Below are 24070 nucleotides of genomic sequence, written 5' to 3'. Positions count from 1 at the left end.
TTTTAAGGTGGGCCAGATCTACAAGTTTTTTCGTAGACTCTTGTAATTCTAGTGTTAAGAGATCTTGAATTAAACAATGCATATTAATTAATGAGGCTTCTTTTTGCACAGAGCCATGATCAGAGTTTATTTTCACATAATGTAAATTTGGCACACTGACCGTTATATTTTCAGGGCCATGAGAAGGACGGTGTATTCCTGAGCAAATGGCGCAGATGCTCTGGACAAACTGTTTAATAAGAAGGAGTTTGTCATGAGAGTATTTTAGCATGATAGTAAGTAATACTTATCTGATAACAGAGGAGAAGAAGCACAGCACAGCAGAGTCGTTAGGACAGGCGGGTGTGGTAGTATAGATGAGCGGCGATAGCAAAGCAGCAGAAAGCATAGCAGGATGAGGTAGCAGGATTTAGAGATTCCAACATACAGCCATAAACAGTAACGCTGGGTATTACAGGAGTGATCACCCCAGAGCCACAAGCCAGGTGGGTGTAAAAATCAGATCAGTTCTTAGTTGTAGAGTACTGTAAAATTAATCGAGAGCAGACCAGGATAGCAAATATAATCAAGGAGACAGATTATCCTTAGGTCCCAGATCGCCAGGTACAAAGAAATGTTTGTAGGTCTTGTCCTGTGATCCACAGTTTCAGTTGTTCCCAGTCAAAGTAGAGTCCATAAAATCTGTAAATATTAACTAAATCCATACAATTCGAGTCAGCTGCATCCAGAAACTATACGTACAATAAAGGAAATAAAACAAGCATAAGAAAGTGTAGAATTAAGGCGAGTGTTGTTAGCTGGGAGGAGCGGCAACAGCATGCGTGCGCCAGCATCCCCTCCCTGACTGCTGAAGGCAGATTTAGACTTACAAGTGAGTCTGGAGAAGGAGGAAGAAGAAACTATATGAACCCAGGGAGAGAATGAAAACTGCACTCAACAATACAGTTTCAGTTGGCAGTGTTCCCCTCTGTGCTGCCATACTACTCCTGAATGTCATAATTAAACTTTATAGGTTTGTAGGGTCCTTCCTGTCCCATGTACAGAGTACAGTGAAATTCGTACTTACTTGTGCTAATCTATATTCAGTACACTGCTGCTCTCCACCATCATGAGTAGCGAATATGACTACCTTAATCTGAAACTTCTGTATTAGCTACCCTAAGTAAGTAAGTAAGTGATGCAAAATAGAGAAATTTCAAAGCAAAAATTGCAACAAATAGGTGATTTTATTCAACGAAATGTGAGAGGAAAGTACTGGTAATATTTTACGTATCATAAAATAAGGCCATAAAAAAAGGAAAGATTACATTTTTCCGGACTTACATTTTAGCATTGCTTGTGGTTAAGATAAACCACCTAAACATTTGGAAATGCATATTTTTGATCAGGATTTATTTTCTTCAATAACAAATGTCATTCTATCAGCTCCTACTAGAGTATTCAGAGTTTATGTTTACAGGCCCTGTTTCAATGTTTCTATGTAATTTAGTGTGCACTATATTTGAATTATCATGCACTTCACCTCAATATCTTATTTTATTTGCTATAAGAGGTCTATCCATCATTCCAAATACCCTTTTAGCCATTACACAGAATTGAGAGGTGCCACAGCCCATCATGGTTAGGAGACAGAACTAACCCTGAAGGGAAAGCCTGTAAATCACCTGGTACACTTATACACTCGCCCTCATTTGTTTATGCTAGACCATTTAGAGTTGCCAAAAAATAGCTTGTTCATGGGATTCAGGAAAAACCCAGAGCAAGCAAACTCCCCTGCAGAGAGAATGTGAAAGCATCACATGGACAGTCGAATCAAACCGGCATCCTTTAAGTTGTGTGGCTGCACTGACAAAAACTGCAAACTTCACTCACATAGTAACAACCACAGGTCCTTAGTGCTGGGAAGCAGCAGGTTACACTACTGCACCGAAAGGTCTTCTATAAAACAGAAATAGACAGACTGAAGAGCAAGCAGCTTTTTAAAAACAATGGTATAGTCTTTCAAAATGATTACAAACTTACTAAGTATTCTTTTGCTTAGTATGGATTTTGCACTTCTGATTTGAATAAAATGGTAACTTGAATTAAACCAGAACATCAACATTTACTCTAGATCAAAGTTGACAGCACTTTAGTAATTAGAATAAAAAAGAAGGAAAAGGAAAAAAGCCAAGAGTAAAGAAACTGACCTCCCAAGATTTCAAAAAACCAAAGGAAAATTAGCCAACACAAAATAAAAATTTCAGAAACAAAATGATAAAGGATAATTGTTGACACCGTACTAAAGAGATACCATAGATAAGATGTGAGGGAAGACAGGACACAGGGTTGTGGCAGACAGCTCCTTAAGGTTTCTTTGTCTATTTAGTGAATTTTTTTTTTTACCTGTCCTTGTTGTCTGTTTGGTCCTACCATGGCGATCTGCTTCTAGCCATTGGTATAATGCTATATGAACACACAAAAAAAATGTATGTCAACAAAAGTTAAAACAAATAATGGGCATGAAGACTAGAATGGGATAACAACAAACACATAGTTAGGCAGCTATGGAAGAACACAAATAGATGGCACATGGAACACATGAAATAGAAGGAAAGCATAAATGGATGCATACTGTACCTTTGTCTCATCACCACTTTGGCACAGTGACCCCCTTTTTAGAAATTATGGTTTGGTGATAAATAAGGTAAAATTTCAGTTTTTTATTCATAATTTTTTTATATCACATAAAACTGTAGCAGCCATCGTTACCAGCCATTACGGACCTTTTTCTGTTCTGTTTTTCTCTTTGGCATTAATCAACTGACACCAACAAGTCTCCAAATGAAGTAGAGTATCTGAACAGTTATGCTCTGCGGAGTCTGGCAGTCAGATGGCCTAGGTCACCAGAACTACTGGATTGCTTGTTCCAGAAGACCATGGCCCTTCAGGTTTTTAGTTTTTTGTAAAACACAGTTCACTGGAGCTTCTGCTTACTGCAGACTGACCAGATCTTCTGTTAGGCAAACATCACTCTACTCACTTTGCAATGGAGTGTATGTCATGCTTAATGACTGCAGTTGCTAGATCTCATCACCTTGAAAATGTCTAATTACACAACTTGTAATCAGATGACAAAATGGATTACACGACTACCTTATAACTTCTCATCACTGTTTCAGACTTTATACTGCACTGCAAAAGTATTGGGAGGTTAAAATATTAAGCAGCCAATCAATGGAACAACAATTTCCTACAAAGGTGACAGGTCGAATAGATGAGCAAATTCCAAAGATCGACGTGCCCCTCTTGTTTACACTGTCTGGATAACTCATTATTCTAAACTACTATTCTCGGTTCTTTTAACTTATAGATTTAAATTGGGTTCTTCTTTGTTTTTTATAAAAACTGTTAAAACTGTTAAAGTTTGGACATCTTACTGAACAAGTTCATCAAGAGCTCATCAAGAACACAGGGACCCATTTGGAAAGTTGTTAAGGGTAAGTTTATCTTTAAATAGATAACCATAGACATGTGGAATAAGCTACCAAGTAGAATGGTAGACACAGCCTTAAGAGACTTTCAAAACTCGAGTATTGAGAGAATCTGTGCCTACATAGGAAAACACAAGCTTGACCTAAAATTTGGGATCAGAAAAGAATTTCACAAAAAGGCTAAAATGTAAAACAGAAGCTGAAGTCAAAATACATTTGTAAAAAATCAAAAACAAAAAAGACAAAAAGCAAAAAAAAGAAAAAAAAAGCAAGAAGTAATTTCTTTGTTTTGAAAATACAAAGACTTGAATGGTGACTGAAACGCATTGCTTTATTTTACACCGCTAGCATTGTGACATCAGATGTGTCATAATACGATCGGCAACTATAAAGAACAAGGCAGCACCCAGGCAAAAGTAAAAGGAAAAAAATAATAAAAGTGGTGATGCCGGTAATGATTCCAGACTGCATTGTAAAATATTTATATTAAACATAATAAATAGAAATGCTTCTTGACTCAAATAAAGAAAAAAAAATCCCTTCGGATCACAAAAATGGGTAGTTTCAATCTCAGACTACCTGTTTTTTTAAATTGTCCTCATCCACAGAATTTTTAAGGTTAATAGTGGCAGATTAAAAAGAGAAATCTTTGGAGAGGTCTTCTCAAAACTAGATACAGAAACAATATTTATATTTATATTTAGTAATTCGATATTTGGGCACTCAGCATTGTGTTTTTGATATCACTGATGCAGATTAGATGTTAGATTATTCTTATGGTTTGACATGGCAAAAACATACTGTGATATTTGTAGAAATAGTCATGACACATGATATATATTACGATATTTAAAATTTTGCTTGCTAGTTATCAGCCATCAGGCAAAATAGTACTGTCAGATTTACAAAAGGCTACCTAAAAGCAAACACATTTTGTAAGTTAGAAAACTGTTGTTTTTCTATTCAGTGTTTGCAAAAGTGATGAGAACTGCTTTTTACAAAGTAAATCCTCATCAGTCAGTAACATTCTACAGCATTTTAAATTATAAGCTAATGCAAAGAAGAAACTTTAAAAATAACAATCTTTTTGTAGTACAAAAGTCTAATAAGTCCATCCATCCATCCATCCATTTCCTAACCCGCTGAATCCGAATACAGGGTCACGGGGGTCTGCTGGAGCCAATCCCAGCCAACACAGGGCACAAGGCAGGAACCAATCCTGGGCAGGGTGCCAACCCACTGCAGGACACACACAAACACCAAGCACACACTAGGGCCAGTTTAGAATCACCAATCCACCTAACCTGCATGTCTTTGGACTGTGAGAGGAAACCCACACAGACACGGGGAGAACATGCAAACTCCACGCAGGGAGGACCTGGGAAGCGAACCCGGGTGTCCTAACTGCGAGGCAGCAGCGCTACCACTGCACCACCGTGCCGCCCAATAATAAGTCTAATAAGTCTGTCTACACTATCTGTCCTGAGAAATAATAAACACTATGGCCTCTCAGAAGGACCACTTGCACTTGCTACAATAATGCACTAAATACCTTTTTACAAGGTTGCTGAACTGTAGAAATTTAGCTTTGTGTACTATGAACACACTAGCAGGCCTTAAGGCAGAAAACAGTTAGCAGCATTGTGAAAAGTGAATCAACATTCTATACTGTACCTAAAAAACACCTTCAAATACACTGAAAACTTTTTATTTTTCTGTAAACCAACTACCACTGTAGGTGTTTTGAATATGTGATTCCAGTTTTTTTAAGCAATCATAAAAAAAAAAATTGCTATAAGTCTAAATTAATTGCCAAAGTCTGTAATTTGTTTTTAAGAAGTAGTGAATTTTTATAAAGCAATCTGACCATAATACACACCGCAAGTTCCTTAATTTAATTAGCATAACTAGTGGGTGGATTAGGCATTAGATAATTAGCCACTGCAGCGGCATATTATTTAAAATGACAAACACATACATAAGCAACCTCTAATAAGAATTTTAGGTCCAATGTCAGAACTTGCTGCTTCTTATCTTAATGTACAGTTGCTACAGCAACAATCTGCTCAAGCGAGACCCTCTGAAGCTGAGCTTCACACTTTTGAAGTCTCTCCACAGTCAACTGCGCAAATGCTCATTTATCCCTCTCGCTGGACTTTCCTGCTAATGACTGTCATTGACTTCCTTTATTTCAGTATGCCATGTCATATAGCCAACCCAATACAAGGTGTGGCATGTAATCCATCTTAAAATAAATGAAGGATTTGTAACCATGGATAATCATTGGCATAAATTTCAGATCTTGGTATAATTTAATATATAAAAGCGAGGTGGGATATGATTTATTGTCACACCAAAGAGACTAGTTCAAGCCATCTCAGCACTGGACTCAGAAGAATATTGAAATATACTTTAGGTAAATGAATAAAACCAAAGGAAGCTGACACATAATTCAACCACTGCTGGTGCATTCCGTGCATTCAGGTTTTCTGCAGAAACCTCTACACCTGGTAAATGTATGAGTGCCAACTTCAGTTCCATCAAACTTAGCCCCAGTCCATATACTCTTTTTAGGGCAACATCTACAGAGGCTTTTTGCTGTATTATCAATTTGTACAAAGGTATGTAGATTTATTAATGGATAATCAAATTTTATTGGCAGGTTCTCTTGCTGCCAAAACACAATCGGCACCTTTTAAAATACACTAACTGCTAGGCACTTCAAGTGACAATATGCACAGCTATATTTTCATTTTGAATTTGAAGACGACACAATCAAATGATTATTGATTTATTAATAGTTTAAAGCCACCCCAAGTATGACTGCTGACACCATGTATTTTATACTAGGACTTCTGACTGTAACTATTTACACAGTAGCACTAAATTGAGCATGTAAATATGACTACTTTTCTTACTTTTACATCACAATTGTGTTATATTTGTGCACGGTTTCAAAAGTCCAAGTAACTCTTAATATCTATGAGCTTGTTTTTATTTGCACTTACTGCTTTAATTTATCATATAGATAAATGTGCATATCTGATGCAGTATCGTAATGTTGTCTTCCCTGTCAAACACATTAGAATATATGTTTATATTAATAACTCAATATAAAACAATTTAACATCCTTAAACTCACTTAAACCAACTATCTTGGAAGGCTGGAACCTACCCAGCAGTACTGGGCATAAGGTAAGAGCCAACCTTAAACTGAGCGCTCGTCCACACACATATGCTTAAACAGGGCCAGTTTAAAATCAATCAATCAATCAACATTTATTTATATAGCACATATTCATACAAAAAAATGTAGCTCAAAGTGCTTTACAAAATGAATAGAAAAATAGAAGACACAATAAAAAATAAACATAAGTCAACATTAATTAACATAGAATAAGAGTAAGGTCCGATGGCCAGGGTGGACAGAAAAAACCAAAAAAAAAACTCCAAAGGCTGGAGAAAAAAATAAAATCTGTAGGGGTTCCAGGCCACAAGACCGCCCAGTCCCCTCTGGGCAATCTACCTAACATAAATCAAACAGTCCTCTTTGTATTTAAAATTTATTTTGTATTTAAAATAACAAACTAATTGAACATGCATGTTTTTGTGATGTGGAAGATAAAACTGGAGTGATGAGAGAATAAACCATCTAGAAGTGAGAGAATATGCCAAAACTACACAGAAACAGACCGCACTGATCTGTAAGGGTGTCAAAGTTCACACTAAGGCTTGAACTGTCTTAAACATAAATAAGAGAAATCAAAAGGAAACCAAATAAATAGTGCAACAGATTCCTTACCAAATGTTTTTGTTTATCCCCAACTAATCTAGAAAGTCAGTTTGTTTTATTGGGTCAAACCTAAGACAGCAAGCTAGTGTATGTCACCATCTTATAGTGGCCATGTATGATGACACGGCACATCGCATGATCTCCACTTCAAGTGACTGGCAATTGGCATATAAAAAACAACTACTGTGGCCATTCAGAATTAATTATAAGATGACAGCGACCATGCAGAAAACAATAACACAAAATGGCATCACCAGAATAACAAGAACATTAAAAAATCAGTTCAATAATTCCAGAAATTTAATTAACTAATGCTATGCAATAAAGAAAAAAAAAAACAACCAAATACTGTATGTAGTAAAATGGCTCAAAAATCAAAACAGATGCCTCAATATTAATCACTATGTGAAAACAAGAAATGTTTTATTTCTCTCAAGACATATGTTCTCCTGAGTTGTAAGTCAGGTTTCCCTTTTTATAGCCAATGGCTAAACAGCTGGGAAATCAGCAACAATATGTGCATCAGGACAGCAGTTTCTCCTACTATGTCTTTAGACAGTTAGCTAGCTAGCTAGCTCGAGAGATAAATAGAACGTTTATTTGTCCCAAGGGATACATTTACCTTTCATAGAAGTATAAGGAATGTTGTAAAAAAAAAAAAACAACAGTCCCCCACAAAAAACACAAGAATTGTGAAAAGAAAAAAACGTTTTGACTTGTACAAAGATTAAAAAACTAGTTGCAGTCTCAGTGAGGCTTGCTGTTGGTATAAAGAAGCCCCCAGTAACGACTCTTCTGCTGAATAACTTATTGGCTGAAAGTCCCCAGTGTTAGAGTGTCAGAGTGAGGATGTGTAGCTTTGTTAATATTGGCACTCAGTTCTGTTTGCTACGATCTCTGGGGGTCCAGAGTGCATCCCATAACTGAGTTTGCTCACTTAATTTTCTTGTTGATTTGATGGGCCTGTCCAGAAGTGATGCTACCAGTCCAGCACACCACAGCGTAGAAAATCACGCCGACTATCAAAGTGCTATAGAAGATGTGACAGATGCCACATTGAAGGAACACAGTCTCCCAAGGACAAAGGGCCTGCTCTGCCCAATGTTATATAGTCCTTCTAAAACAAGGAATGGTTTATTTTCCCAAAACTTATCTTTTTGTAAGTTTTATGTGAGGCTAATAGAAATCATTATATTTAGTCCATATGCCAAGGACTGATGTTTCTCCTACTGTATCATTGTTTAGATAGACAGAAAAACTGACAGGCAGACTCCTTATTATCCCAAAGGAGATATTTACCTTTTATATAAGCTCAAGAGATATTATAACAAATAACAAAAACATAAACAATAGCCTCCCTCAAACATACAAAAGGCCTAATAAAAAGAATAAAACCTCTGACTTGGCTAAGAAAAGGTTTGAAGGAGCCCTAGTCGCATTTCTTGACATACTTCTGCTTAATAATTCATTGGCTCAAAGTCCTCAATTTTAATGTGAGAGTGGGTGTTCATTGTTCATAATGGCACTCAGTTTTGTCTTCATTCTCCCCTCCTCTACTACCTCCAGGGAGTCCTATAACTGAGCCTACCTTTTTACTTAGCTTGTTAATTCATATTTAAGAATTAGTTTTAACCTCACAAAAATATAATGCCATTTAAATTCCATGTTACATTTAGGCACAGAAGGTTCATCTAATCCAGTAGCTGTGCTGCCCATCTTAGATGGACTAAAATCTAAGTAATCAACATAGATATATGCATATATCAGCGCTAATGTTTGTAGTGCACCATGCAATGCATATGTCTCTGTTATATGTCATTGGGTATGGGGTTTGTAAAATAAGTGTTAATGTTTGTGATGCTGCATCTGTTGGAATGACACAGACATAGCAACCAGAAAGACACTTAATATTTTGTTAAGGGGGAATGAGTTGAACGAGTCTTTGTCTAGATAATCTACTTTTGGTGGACAGGTTTGTGTACTTTAACTTTTAAAAAATATCTCAAACAAACTTACTAAACTGACATATTCATTTCAATAGCAGTAGAGTGTTGTACCGTGTTAGCCATAGATTGATACAGGAGAAAGTAGGGTGAAATGACACCTTTTATTGGCTAACTAAATAGATTACAAATGCAAGTTTTCGAGGTAGCTAAGGCCCCTTACACCTTCCCTGATGAAGGGGCCTTCGCTGCCTTGAAAGCTTGCATTTGTAATCTATTTAGTTAGCCAATAAAAGGTGTCATTTCACCCTACTTTCTCCTGTATTCATTTCAAAAAAGGTAGACATGTAAAGTGAGAACCCACCTTGTTCCTGACCTTAATACGATGAAATGGACAGACAGCTTGCCTGTCTGAGAGGAGTAGGCCATTAAATAATTTGCTTTTACTCTTTGTAACTAAAGGCAGCTTATGTTTATATGCCATAACTCAAGACAAACAGGCAATTTTATACTTATCACTTACTTTAAATTGTGACTCACAAAATTTAAATCACAAAAAAATTCTGCCCCATAAGATACCTTCAGCAATTTAGAGGAGTCACCTTGAGAAAGTAGATGAACAGTGTACCCCATGAGCGACTGTACATTTTCTCCAACTATATATCTTCCTGGCATGACTTCACTTAACAAGAGTGGGCTCCTCAGAAGGCTGACTTTACATTTCTGGACTGTATTCTCTCTTTGGCAGACAACGAGGCCTTGCTGCACATTCAAAACAAGACAAATATGTGGCTTTCAGCTCAATGACTCATTCTCTGAATATTATAAAGGTTAAATGGTGTCTCCAAACCACATGCTGACTAAATTTGACCTGACATATTGTACAGTGGTACAGAATAAATGAATTGAACTTAAAAAGTTTGTGTGGAAAAAACAGAATGCATTTTAGGATAATTCCAATGGACTGCCATCCCACTCAGGGTTGCACTGGTTTCTAGTGAGATTCTGACACCATCATAGGAGAAAGCAAGTAAGAAAAGCGGGAAGATGAATTTGAGGAGAGGCTTTCATACAGGATTTGGTACAGGTGGTGTGGCTTCTGCCTCAAAAACAAAGCACTCTGGGTTTATCTGTGTGGAGTTGGTTTATTCCCCCTGTGTCTGGGAGATTTTCTTCTGAACTCTAAGCTTTTCTTGTGTATCCTTAAGGCCCGCATGTTCAGTTAATTGCCAGCTTTAAACTGGCCCCATGTGAGTGCCTGTACACGTGCCCTGCAATGGACTGGCACCCTGTGCAAGAATGAGTCCTACCGTGAACCCAATGTTTCTGGGATAGGCTTCAGCCTCCTGCAACCATGAAATGGATTAGGCCAGTTTCACAATGTCATTTGGTTATTTCAGTTCTTGGGGTTTTTATACTAACCAGTTTCAAAAAAGGTGCATCATTACTTTTAACTGATTGCATTTTTTTTTTGTGAAATTTGTTGTATCTAGTCTAATATAAGGCATCAGATAACATTAAATTAGTACATAGATTCCAGCCACTGCTTCTATCAAGTGGCTTCTAAAACTGCTAACAAGGTGTGAAATAAAAAGAGAAGAGTTGAAATCACATAATCAATGATTTTTAGAAAATTAAAAGGAAGCGCTAATGGTAAAAGTACTGTCAAGTGATAAAATGTAGTGAAGAAACCACTTAATGAAGATGCTGAGACTGAAGCAAGTTTAGTCTTATTTAAATTAAACTTATTTAAAAACTGCCTAAAAAGCTCATTATTTGTCCATCCATTCACTTATGTCATTACCAACTTGTGGAAAGTTTGAGCACTCGCTGCTAGACATGAACAAAGCCTGAGTAAGATGCCCATTGTAGGGTACACTCTTCCATCCATCTTACTGCTTAATCCAGTTTAGGGTCATAGGAGTCAGCAGCAGGGAATGCAAGGCCTGGATGATGTGCCAGACATACACTTACTCATATAGATGAAATTTAGAGTCACTTTCTTTAGACTCACCTCCCGCAACATCTTTAGGGTGTGGGGGGGAAAACCAGAGTACATGCAAGAAACTCCCACACACACTGGGAGAAAATGCAGATGCACACATAAACTGGTTGTGGAGAAATCTAACTCAGTACTTTGGGACAGTAAGGCAACACAATCATTAATTTCTGTAGTGTAATAGTTTAAATAAGGTGGCATGGTGTCACCGCAGCAAACGTTAACACCACACAACACCCAGACCTTCATCTGACTGCAGAGCAAGGTGTCTCATTTATGAAGTGTGCTTTATATGGTGTGAGTTTCCTCCAATTATTCAAAAATGAACTATTTAATTTGACAGGTTATTTAAAACAGTCTGGTGTGAGTTATGTACCGAGAAGGTGCTGGCTGTACACAACATGATCTGGAAAGAGTTATGTTTCTTGAGTATCAACCCTCCTAAAACTAACAATCCATTAATATAGTTGTAATGAAATTTAAAATATCAAAATGAGGCACAAGTAAAAAGTGAAACGTAAAGGCCGATCCATTCACTAATTGAATTTCGTCCAATTTTAGGAACCTTTTCTGGCAGCATTGTGTGCAAAGTAGAAACCAACTGTGGATATTGTGCTAGTCCATTGCACTGCTAATACTTGCAAACACCTTGTCATTTGGCAGCGGACTCGTGTTTATCTTGGTGGTGGAGAGTTGTGGCATGTTGCATGTTAGTTGAACTTACAAATAAGGATTCCACTGCGCTCTGTACATGTAACAATATGATGATAGCTACTAATACTAATACATCTTTGTGTACTAAGAAGAACCTGGAAAGCACATGGCAGGGAGTTATAGTAGTAGACTACAAAAATGATTCTTCATTTTGCCATCTAGGAATCTTCAGATTCATTTCAGCATGTCTCCCATTGCCAAAAGTAAATGCCGTAAGAGGCGAAGTTTGACGATTTGTACAGCCATACATACAGTTTGTATCAGATGGCCACAGACCTCTAAAAGGTTGTCCAGCCCCGAGTTAGTTCTTAGACTACAGGCACGCTGAAACTGGACTACTGGGATTGAGAATATTATGTACTGCCTGAAATGTTATTACAGTATATGTATTCAGTAAATGGATATTTAATTCAGATATTAAAGAATTATAAGACAGAAGTAAAATGAAATTTGATATGGTAATAGCATGTAAACAAACAAAAAAACAAAACAAAAAACAAAGCAAAAAAATGGTGAAAATACCCAAATTGTTTAGTTGTTTTTTTATACTGAATCCAGATATAGATACAAATTCAAATCGCATTTTAATTCATGTTCATAGACTGCTTGTCATAACGAAAAGCAAAACAAACGTATTGCATATCTCTTAGTGGCAGTTCAGTGTGTATTGCATTTCGACTTGAGACAACTCTTTAAACGTATCAAAACTAAAAGTAATCATATGACCGATCAGCATCAAAAGATGAGGCAAGGGGTGTCAACAGTTGGGAAAGACACACTCCACTTCGAAATGTTTCTGTGCTCTGGCGGTGAACATAAGTTTAGTTAATATGGACCATGGAGTAGTTAACCAAAATGCTGAAAAGAATTTGTTTTCACTGAAAAAGTTTGCTCTTATGTTAATTATTTTAAAGTTTTTTTATTTTTAAAAGTATGTTAAGTTAAGCAGTGCAGTTAAAATTTTAAATTGTGGGTTGTTGGTGATTTTAACTAAATGCTTATTACAGTAAAACATCTATTATGATCACTGAGCTTGCTTTCTTTGTAGCCTTTTATTCATACCCACTGTGATAACCATAGATTATATATTTTTCTCCCTTCTTTTGACATGGATGGAGAATTGTCATTTGAATTACCATTTTCCACCAATGAGTTGGTGAATCCCCTGCCTTATCAACTACCTGTTTACCTTCATTTCCAGAACAAAACACTCCGATGGGAATGCCTCTTATGCCAACTGTTGATGCCCCTTGCCCCACCTTTTAACTCTAAAGGGTCATTTGATTACATTTAGTTTTGGCATGATGATAGCACGGTTAAAAAATCGAAATGCAATACACATGGAGCTACCACTAAGCAAAAAGCGATACGTCTGCTTTGCTTATAGTTATGACATGCGGCCTATGGACACAAGTTAAAATGTAATGTGCTTTTGGAATTGCATTTTAAACTTAAACAAAAATTGTGTGCTGCAGTGAAAATCAATCATTCATTTGACTAATGTGATTTTAATTATGACTCGACAAAACTGTGACCAAATTAAATAGCTCACTTGCATATTTACAATTTAAATAAAATTTTATTTATTTAACATTTACATTGGATTACATTTCATTTTGGCACAAACGATCTTAAAGAATTCTCAGCCTGACAATTTTTTTGAACTTTTCTTCAAATCGCTCATCTTTTAATATTTCTCTTATCTGAGGACCTACAAAAATGCAATCCTTCCTCTTGGCATTTTTATTAAGTACATTAATCCCATTTGTCTTTTATTCATTACTTTCACAAAGTTTTTCAGAAATTTGATATGCAGCGGAAGAAATTAAACTTTCTCAGACTCAACAAGTGGATTGGAACAAGTGAGGAACATTATGGCCATTTTTTCTGGTTCTTCTTGTCCCTACTGAAAGATGGTGCTTGGTGTAACCAAGCTGCAAGTCAAGCAAAAGTGCAATTGCCTTTAGATCTCCACAGATATTCCACCTAGATTTCTGAAACAGAATGCTTTCTACAACTAACTTCATGTTCTCATAAGACTCTTTCATGTTAGTGGGTAACAGAAGGAAATTTATTACCATTATGGAGAAGGACAGCTTTTAAGCTGACTTTGAGAAGTTAATGAACAAGGGCCACTCATCCACAGTGTATTCATGGCTAAGTGTCTCCAAAACTGAATTAAAAAAACGTAACAGGGATTAAAATTTGAAAAATATTTATGTATGTATTTATTAATATTTTTATCCCATAATGATACTACATGATAAAAATATGATGACGGTATAACAAGCAAACTAAGCTTGATAAATGAAAATCTGTCTTCATATTTGGATTCGGCATTAGTAAGTATGCTTAGAAGACTTGTCACAGTCCTAGGGACAAAACAATTGTTGTCCAATGTCATTCAATATGTGTAAAAATTGAGACACTATTAACCCCATAGCATTTAGTTCTAATTTAAAAATAAGATATGAATATCAGAAATATATCTTAAAGGCTAATGAACAATACAATGTCATATACAGTATACTATCTTAAGAGGTGGCACATTGTAAGTTCAGGCATTTGGTTCTGTCCTCAGTTTTGAGGCTTTGATGACATTGCTATAAGGTTTTCGAGCTATAAGATGGGATAGAAGAATAGATAAAGAATGTAATTAAAATATGGAACTTAGCAAAATACTTTGAAATGTCAAAGCATTTTATAATAAAAAGACAAGCCAGTAATTTAAACCTTGTGTATAATTTAAAAACAAAGAAGCAGAAAATGCATACGTCTGCATGACTTCGACTCCTCAATTAGAAGACAACAAGGGTAGCTGCTAAAAGGGATGCTCATGAATATTAAATGAAGGACAGACTGTCTAACACATGTTATCTTCAGATGGTGGTATCATGGAGACACAGACTGGCATGCATTTTTCCATTTGAGCCATGCTGTTCATCTGCTGTTTACTGGAATGAGAATTTATTTTGTTATATTGCTGCCTAATGGACAGTAGATGAAGGCTAAAACCAATCACTCAGCAAAATGTAAAACATAAAAGCTTTATTCAGTATACTGCTTCACTCCTTCCAGGGTGCTTTAAAAGTACTTGGCTAAAATTATATATATATATATTTTTGTAGGGTGAACTGGCAAGAGCTATTGGGGATGACCATGTTGCACAATTACAAAAATGTTTGGTCGGGCATTCTTCACCAGATGAACTGCTAGAAGGATGTTGGTTCATACAAGAAGTAGTTGTTTGAGTCTGTTAAGTCTTTAGTGTTTGACTGAACGCCCATGTAGTAAATTTAAACTGTTGCTGGAAGACATGGGATTAAGCAAAGTTATGAGGAACTAAGAAGAATGTGACTAAGGAAGTATGTGGCATTTCGTTGAAAGTGAGGATCACTTATCAGAGAGGACTGCTGAGGAATAGAATAGCCTGAGTGCCACGGAGATGGCTTGTAGGCCAAAGAGATATGGATTAATCTGGTGACAGAGGACATGAAAAGAATTTGTCCCATTTCTAATGGCCCTCAAATATTTACACATGGGAAGAACTGGATAATCTCCCAGCAGTGACAGGGACAATCAAGGAGGTACCAACTGATTTGGAAAGATTTGGAAATTGTACAATGAGAAGTGCTGATTGGATTACAAAGGCTAACCAGATAACATTTATCTCTGAGTGCTTAAGGAGGTTAGGGAGTGCACAGATAATTTCATGACACGTCTTTTTTTTTCAAAAACCTCTGCACTCTGAGGAAATTCCTGGATAACGAGAAGCTAGCACATATTATCCTGTTACATAAAAAGGGTGATCAGGCTGACCAAGTAACTATAGGCCGGTTAGCTTAAAATCCATTATGAAGAATTTAAAGAATGCATAAGAAAAGTTTGAGTATGACATGACAAGAAGTGGTGTGTTAGTGAACAGTTAACATGGGTTCAGATAGCAAGATATTGTGTTTCATTAATATGCTGGATTTATGTGAGGAAACAACAGAAGCAGACAATTAGAGAGGTGCATATTATTTATCAGGATTTTCAGAAATCTTTTGATAAGGTACCACATGAAAGGCTAGTGGTTAAATTAAAATAAGAGGGATTTCCAGGCAGGGAACAACACTGGCTTAGACACAGGAAGCCAAGAGTTATGGTGTGAGAAACCTTATCAGGTGATATTAAAAGAGGTATCCCTCTGGGGTCAGTGCTAGGGCCGCTATTTTTTAATATACATAAATAATTTGGATACAAATATAATCAATAAGATGGTTAAGTTTGCAGATGATTCCAAACTAGGTGGATTGGCAGACAATCTGGATTCTACTGAATCATTACAGAGGGACATGGACAGCATTCAGGCTTCGGCAGAGTTGTGGCAGAAATTTTTGTAAGTAAATGTAAAGATTTTGGAAAAAGTAGACATTTTAGATTTGAATACAAAATGTAAAGTCTGAAAATCGAAAGCACCTCTTGATGAGCAGGACCTAGGACGCTTAATGTTCTCATCACTATCTACATCCAGCCAGTATGCAAAATTGATCAAGAGGACTAAATGGATGTTATGTACAAGTTAAGGGAGACTTAAGCTCCAAATCTCACCAGTGTGGTCTGTATACAGTTTGGGTCTCCAAATTATAAAAAAAAAAAAAAAAGACATAGCAGTGTGAGAGAAAGTCCAGAAAAGACAGATAATGCTGACTCAAGGATTAAGAGGTATGAACTCTGAGGAGAGACTAAAGATGAACCATTTGAGTTTACACGGAGAGGTGAGATAACTGAAGTGTTTAAAATTATGAAAGAAATGAATCCAGTGATTCTTGCTTTAAAATTACTTTCTCAAAAATGCAGAAATATGGAAAGAAAAATGTTAATAGTAGTTTTTGAACAAATGTTTTCTTTACTCAAAGAATCACAGATTCATGGAATAAAATGACCAAGTAGTGCGGTAGACAGTAGAACTTTAGGGCCAACTTAGCAATATTGGAAAAACAAACATGCTATTGCATTCCGTATGGCTAAACAAAATAGTCCTTAATCACAGATGAATTAGCACTGAATGTTTTCTACAGCATAATATAGCAATAGTAAAATTAATGCTTCCTTTTGTTACCCCCAGCTATAAACATAATCAGAGGAGCAGTGCTGTTGCTTATACTTTTGTAAATTTTTAACACACATCAGTAATCTTTTCAGTCATTTAATCATAGCTAATGAACCCTCTAAACCTTCCATTAGGCTTGTACCAAGCCATCCACTATTACAGTACTGATATGCAATGCTGGTGTGCATTCTATTGGCCTAAAACAAAGTGAAATGAATGGGGGGGGGAATTGCAACCTCCACAATGGTGACTTGTAGGGAAAACATGGGGGTTGGTGGCAGGATTGTCACTCCAGCCACCGTAAGAAAACCTTCAAACTAGTGTGATGCTGCAGTGTCACCCGTTGCATGACTGCACTCAGTCGTGATTTGGGATCCTTTGGTGGTTCATCGTGTGGTGGGTGCAGCAACACACTGCATGCTCCCCAACCTCAACCCCAACAGTGACCCAGCCAGGATTTGAACTTAGTCTCCTGCTTCCCTAACCACAACAGCACTGTGCTGCTGTATTCTCATTTGTCAGAAGGCCATTGAATGCTATTCTGCTAGGCACACTCCACTCTGTAAGCTTCCTGCCAGCTGTAAACCAAAGACGCAAATTGTAGAGGGCAATGGTGGTACAAGTGACAACAGGGTAAGATTGGGGGTAAATGACACTGAGTAAGCGTTGTAAACTATGCAGACTAAACACAAGTTGAAGTCTGAAAGGCAATCTTGGAATGCATGCCATGAAAAGCTCTCTTTGCACAATATTTTGGCAAAAACTAAATACATGACGAACACAAAATTAAACCACCCATCAATTTTCCAAGCTGACTTTTTTCTTCTAAATGGCTGTACAGAGCTAAAGACTCTCCGAGCAATAATAAGAACAATGCAGAAGTCAATGCTGCATAGGATGCCACACCATTGTGAGGCATACCATTACTCAAACTAAGCCAGTCAGTCCATAGAATGCGTCTTAAAACAAAAAAATTAAAAATGGGCATGTAGATGCCTCTTGAGCTGGGGAATAAACCAGGCACTGTAAGGTGGAAAAACCACAAGCTACAACACTTAAAATTAAATTTAAAGTCAAAATGTTAAATCTGGCATTTACCAAGTGAGCTTTATTCCTAGTGGTTAAGTAAACGGCAAACAGAAATCTACTGTACACCCTGCAGACAGGGTTTAAACAAACAGCTCCATGGCTATGCGACCACAAATCAGAAACTGTGTTGGCCGCTGCCAACATGTGGTACCCAGATTTTAAAGCTGTGTCATCTTCAACAACCATATAAAAATGCCACTTAATGAATCCCTCAGCTTAAAGTGATTACGGATAAGAGCTTTCTGGGCATTAGGTCAAGTCAAGTTTTACTAAACGGGTGGTGAAGAACCAGATTGATTTTTTTTTTTTAATTGACGTGCCCAACTGTGCTCTGTGATGGGCTGTCTTTTTGTCCATAAAATATCAGCTACTATATGAAAACATGGACAGACAGGTCCTGAAAAAAAGGCAAAGAAATGATAAATGATTTGCATTCACATGTTTCCTCAGGGCATTGCATTGTTTATACTGTAGAAACAGCCCAACAACACTCTTAAAATAACATTATATTGTGAAGAAGCTCAGAGGAGGTGTAATTCAAAAGTCTCAAGCTCTCACAGTATTTTCATCACGTTGATTAAAAAAAAAAAATAGTAAAAACACTCCCCTGGACGATGATGGAAAAATGGACGTTTGCTTTTCTTCATACCTTTCATGTGATAACTTAATGTTTGACACCAAAACGGTGTCACAAATTTCAAATTCAGTCTTGCTGTGGCATGATTTTCAATTTTCTTTGCAGCCTATTTCCAAGGGACGTAATGAAACAATTCAAGAGATGACATCTAGCTGAGAGAAAATCTATTATTACTTACATGGATGAAATCTAAAGCTTGATCATTTTCATTTTTGTACTTTTAAATCACAATAATGCAGAGCTCAGTGATGGGTAAATTGAAATGGGGGTGGCTTTTGGATATCTGTCTGTCTGTGTGGAAATGTATGCACCTCAACAAAGCAAAACAGGCCCACATAAATCTGCATATATCATCAAGAAACTGCTGGAACACTGAAATTTTCATTGACATCTCAACATATCATATAAATCAATACGCTCAGGAAGGTAGGGTCACCTTCAATGGAAGCCTTTAACCACAAAGTTTGGGCAATGGAAACAAAGTAAAAGAATTTTAACCAAATGGTGGCTCTTACTAAATTAGTATAGATGTGCTGACTTTTTTTCTAAAAAAAAAAAAAAAGCTTTGTTTGCATAGAAATGTCTTCTGATCAGCAAGGGTGGCTTTTACGTGGTTAACCTGTTAAAGTGCAATTCATGGGGTCATCGGCGTAGTGTTAACCACAGATTTAATGTACGACACTAAGTAAAGGCTCGCTTATACGCGGACGCAGACAGCTGCAGGTACGGTCAACACTCAAAGGACGCACACCCCAGTCTGTTTATAGTTCAAGCTTTCAACACGTGACAATGTACATTAGCAGAATCTCCCAACTTTCCACCCTGAACTTTTGTCTTTACCTTTACATATCACAGGCATTTCAATTCTGCCTGCACAAACTTATCTTTGCCCAGGGTCTGGGCGATTTCTCGCCATTAATCTGAGCACATTTGGCTGTCTCTGTGTACTTTTAATGTTGGATTGTATAGCGACACTTTGCATAACTGTTCCTCAAAGGAGCACATGTTTTCTTGTCTAGCTTAGGGGGGAGCAACATCGTTCCTGGAGGGCCATAGTAGCTGCTGGTTTTTGTTCCAACCCAGTTGCTTAATTAGAAAACAATCCTTGCCAATAGCAGGCCTTATTTAATATCATGACTTTTTAATGTTTTAACTCTGTCCGGTCATTCTAATATCACAGATTTTTTCCTCTGTTAAGGATATCATGCAAATGATTTAAAGCCTAAAACAGATCATTTAAATTCTTCACTTTCTCTTCAGTTTACTTTTAACTATTTTATTAAACTAAATAGTGCAAAACGAATACCCACAGATATTCAGTAAATGGAAACAAGCTATATGTAGGACTGCTGGTTCCTTTGTTATTTGAATCTTATTGCTAATAAAGAGCTATTAAAAACAGTGAATGTAGCTGTTTACAACTTCAAAAAGCAGTAAGAGTTCAAAAAGCCAACTAAATGAAGCAGAAAAATGTCACTTGAGTAATAAGTGATTCAAAAGTAATAAATTGCATCTCATTAAGCAATTGGGTTGAAACAAAAACCTGCAGCCACTGCATCCCTCCAGGACTGACGTTGCTCACCACTGGTCTAGCACATATACTGTCGACACGCTCAGGTGTGGTTACAGAATTCTGGAGGCACACGGTCATCAACGTGAGGGTCACCACGCCAGGACGGGTGATGTAATTTACATCACACACACTAGCAGACACGTCAAGTATTAAAGTCTTAAGGTCTTAAACCTTCAGATTGTCTGAACTGTAGCAATATTGAATCAAACAAATTCTTTGGATAAATGTTTCAACTTAATATATAAAAGCAAATCTGGCCATCACAATATCTTGAACTAACCTTTCTGTCTATTCGCTTCATCAGCCTGTAATTGAATGATGTTAAATGATTTTGGTAGAGCCCCTAAAAATGATGTTACCTATAGCATTCTTTAACCTGCAAATTGCTCCAGTGGCACTGTATAAAGACTGTCCCTGCGTTGTGACCTCCCTTTTCCCTTAGGGATAAATAGAGTGTACCAAATACCTAACATTATTCATTCATCTGTCTACCCATCCATCCATGGACATGGACAGTAGGAACCAGCCCTGGTCTGAGAGACAATTATAACAGTTGTAACCTAACATCCACATCTTTTGGATATGAGAATGAAAAACCAAAGTAACCATAGAAACATCACACAGACTATACTCAGGCCAAGAACTGTGAAGCAGCAGCAATATAGAAGTGTACTACATAAAATAATTTTATTTTCTCATCAGTTTATAAGAACAATAACACCTACCATTATGCAGTCTGTGCCTCAGCTAGTTACTCCACACAAAACTATGGAATCAGGTGGACTACAAACTTGTATCAGGGTCCATTTATGTCATTTCAAAGACCAAATCATGTGCTCACCAAAATTGTCAACAAATGAAAACCCCACTCCCTCTGATGGGATCTACAAAAGGTTAGAGAGGAATATCTCCCATTTGACTTACTGAATATGGACAGTGACAGCAAATCAATTTGGAATTATCACTAGGAGGAGCAGGAAAGAGAAAAGACCATAATGGAAAAAGAAAGAGACAAAAACAGGAAACAGACAAGTGAATAAAAACAAAACAATAACCAAAAATCAAGGTAATTCGCTGGGCTTGACCAGTCAGTCCTTCAAGCCAACCTGCAACCAAATGCAAGATGGCACTCCCACCTGCCCTAGCTCACCACCAACAGCTGGGTCTCAGGTTACAGCAATTCCAGAGACATGTATGAGTACATAAATGGGCTGTGGAGTCGGTAGATAAATCCTTCGACACCGACTCCTTAGCTTCTGGTACTTCTGACTCTGACTCCTCTGTATTTAATATGCTAATGTACACTATTTTCCATGTTGATTGAAGGAAGGCAACATACATGTCTTTTAACCACAAATACTGGCTAGGAAGCTGACTCTCTACCATATTGGCCAGTTTAAACAAAAGACAAGAATCTCTGAACACACATCAAGCCATAGCATATATCTACACCTACAGCATTACACTTGTTTACACTCAAATGAACTTGCTAAACACATTATATCTTAAATAAAATGAAGACACTTTTTGTAATGTACCATAATCCAGATTACAATATATGAATGTCAGGTTGTACTGTATATTAGCTCAGCTGAACTTCACTCTAGTAGTAACACAACTATGCACTGGGCTTTCTTCTTACATCAGAGAAGTATTTAATTATGACTAAGGTTTGTGAAATGGGACATTTGAACTTGCTGTATTTTTTTTTCATTACAATTTAAATTTCTTAGGAGTCGGAGTCGGTACATTTTTGCCAACTCCTACCCCGACTCCAGGTACCCAAAATTGTCTCTGACTCTGACTCCGCGGTCCTGCATAAAAGTCCTCTAATTTTCTCATCTCCTTTGAATATGAATTTTCAACTAGTAACTATGTTTTTTTTTAAACAAATTTAACTAGTTCTGATGTGGACAAACGTGTAGCAGTTGTCATTAACAATAAGGGATAGTACAATAATGTACAATACAATCTGTAAGTGCCTTGAGCATGGGAAAGGCGCTATATAAATAAAATGTATTATTATTATTTTACTATTATTACAATATATACATTGTCACCATTTTTATTCATTTTGTGCTTTCGTTCACACATCACCAAACGTAATGGGCAGCACACACTGCTGCGCAATAAACTGTGTCAGGTAAGCTGCTAGACAGGCAAGTGTCCATTTAACTCCGCGGTAGAACCTGCTGCTTGCAGCTCCTTGTGTCTTAAGCATGAATTGGAGTCCTGTGACCTCTGGAGTAAGAAGTGTCCATCAGCAGGAAAAACACGTGTCTCATAATCGTAACTTAATGGCAAGTTTCAAGCCATTATTTTGCCTTTTCCACCTCCATGTGGTACTGTATTATTATCAAAAACTAAAAGAAGTTTAAGCATTAGGTCAACATACTGTATGCCCCCATGGTTTAGTTCAGCTTAAATTTGTTTAAATTGTTTGTGTTTTGTTATTTAAAGCACACCGATATTGCTTCATTATTATTTTATTAATATGTTAATTCTGTGAAATAATTGTGCATTTTTTCAGATTATTCCATTAACAGACATTTTCTTACAAAATCAGTACATCAACTTCTATACCTCGTCTTGCTCAGCTCCTCTAGACATTAGGGTGCAGAACAGCCTGGATTCAACTGACCTCTGATCCTTGAATAAGTTGAACATTAGACTGATTTTTGTCATTTGTCAGCACCTCAACTTTAGTCTTATTCTAAAGTCAATGCTACAACTTCTTCTGGTACCAGAGACTAGGACTTCTTTCATGTAACTCCTCAGATCAGAAATTGTACTCCCTGCTGCTAAATCTAATGATTTACACACCCCTGAGAGCCACATAATTGTCCAAAACAGATGGTTAGTTGCATCTCTGTATCTCTAATTGGCAGACTTTATTCTAACCAGAGGGAGAAATAATTTGCAGCTGACCTGAGGCAGCCACCCTAAAACCCTGCCTCTCTAAAATCCTCCGTTATTCTGGTGCCCAGTGTGCTAATTATACGACGACTACTATGTGGTTATTTGTATTGCCCTCACTCCTGTGAGGAGACCTTAACCTTCCTAACTCATGTCTACATTCCCTTTGGGACATCTGCCTTGGTTTTCAATTAACTTTTTCAGTTTTGAGATATGGGTAGATCTCCATTACATACCAGTATCAAACTTTACAGTATAACAATTTCATGCATCCATTACTGAACCCACTTATCCAGTCACAAGTGCAAAAGTCTATTCCAGAGGCATCAGGTGTAATAAAAATTCACCCATGTCCTTTTTATATTGTAAGAAAATCAACAGTAGCCAGGTGAAACCTGGAATGTTATAAATAGCACCAAAACGAGAGCCGCTGGGAAACCAATGAATTTTCTTACTTTAGTAGCACACTCTTCTGATTACAGACAAGAAGATCAGCTGTAAGCAGACACACTAAAAGACACCAAACAATGTTGTTGTTTACCTACCAACGGTCATCCTGCCTACAACATTAGAACTCCGTTAAGTTAATATAGCACCATTCAAAACATGAAACATTAAAAAAATAAAATCAAAACCCATTGAAACTGTGTATGCTCTCTGGATTATCTGTTGATGAGGATGAGCACAAGATAAGATACTCATTAGACACATGCAACAATAGGCAGATACGATTTATAATGGGATTAAATGTTTAATCACTCCTATGAAGTACCTGAAAAAGTGAGCTCTGTGCAGACCTGAAGCAGAACAACTGTGACCTCATTAAATGACTAAAATC

At 37.0% G+C, this 24070-nt stretch overlaps 1 protein-coding gene across 5 annotated transcripts in view; it reads right to left on the bottom strand.

Annotated features, from left to right (window-relative positions):
- dennd5b (DENN/MADD domain containing 5B) overlaps positions 1 to 24070 on the bottom strand; it is a 308333-nt gene that overhangs the window by 161036 nt on the left and 123227 nt on the right. For 2 of the 5 annotated variants that reach the window (XM_039761841.1, XM_039761842.1), the window contains exon 2: positions 2386 to 2445. The exons of the other annotated variants lie outside the window; for them this stretch is intronic. In XM_039761841.1, the coding sequence (XP_039617775.1) occupies positions 2386 to 2445 (60 nt within the window). The remainder of the gene's footprint in view (positions 1 to 2385; positions 2446 to 24070) is intronic. 5 annotated transcript variants of the gene reach the window in all.

Source organism: Polypterus senegalus, chromosome 8 (genome assembly GCF_016835505.1).
Source record: "Polypterus senegalus isolate Bchr_013 chromosome 8, ASM1683550v1, whole genome shotgun sequence".
NCBI classification, from domain to species: domain Eukaryota; kingdom Metazoa; phylum Chordata; class Cladistia; order Polypteriformes; family Polypteridae; genus Polypterus; species Polypterus senegalus.
This window is presented reverse-complemented; position numbering and strand designations above follow the sequence as displayed.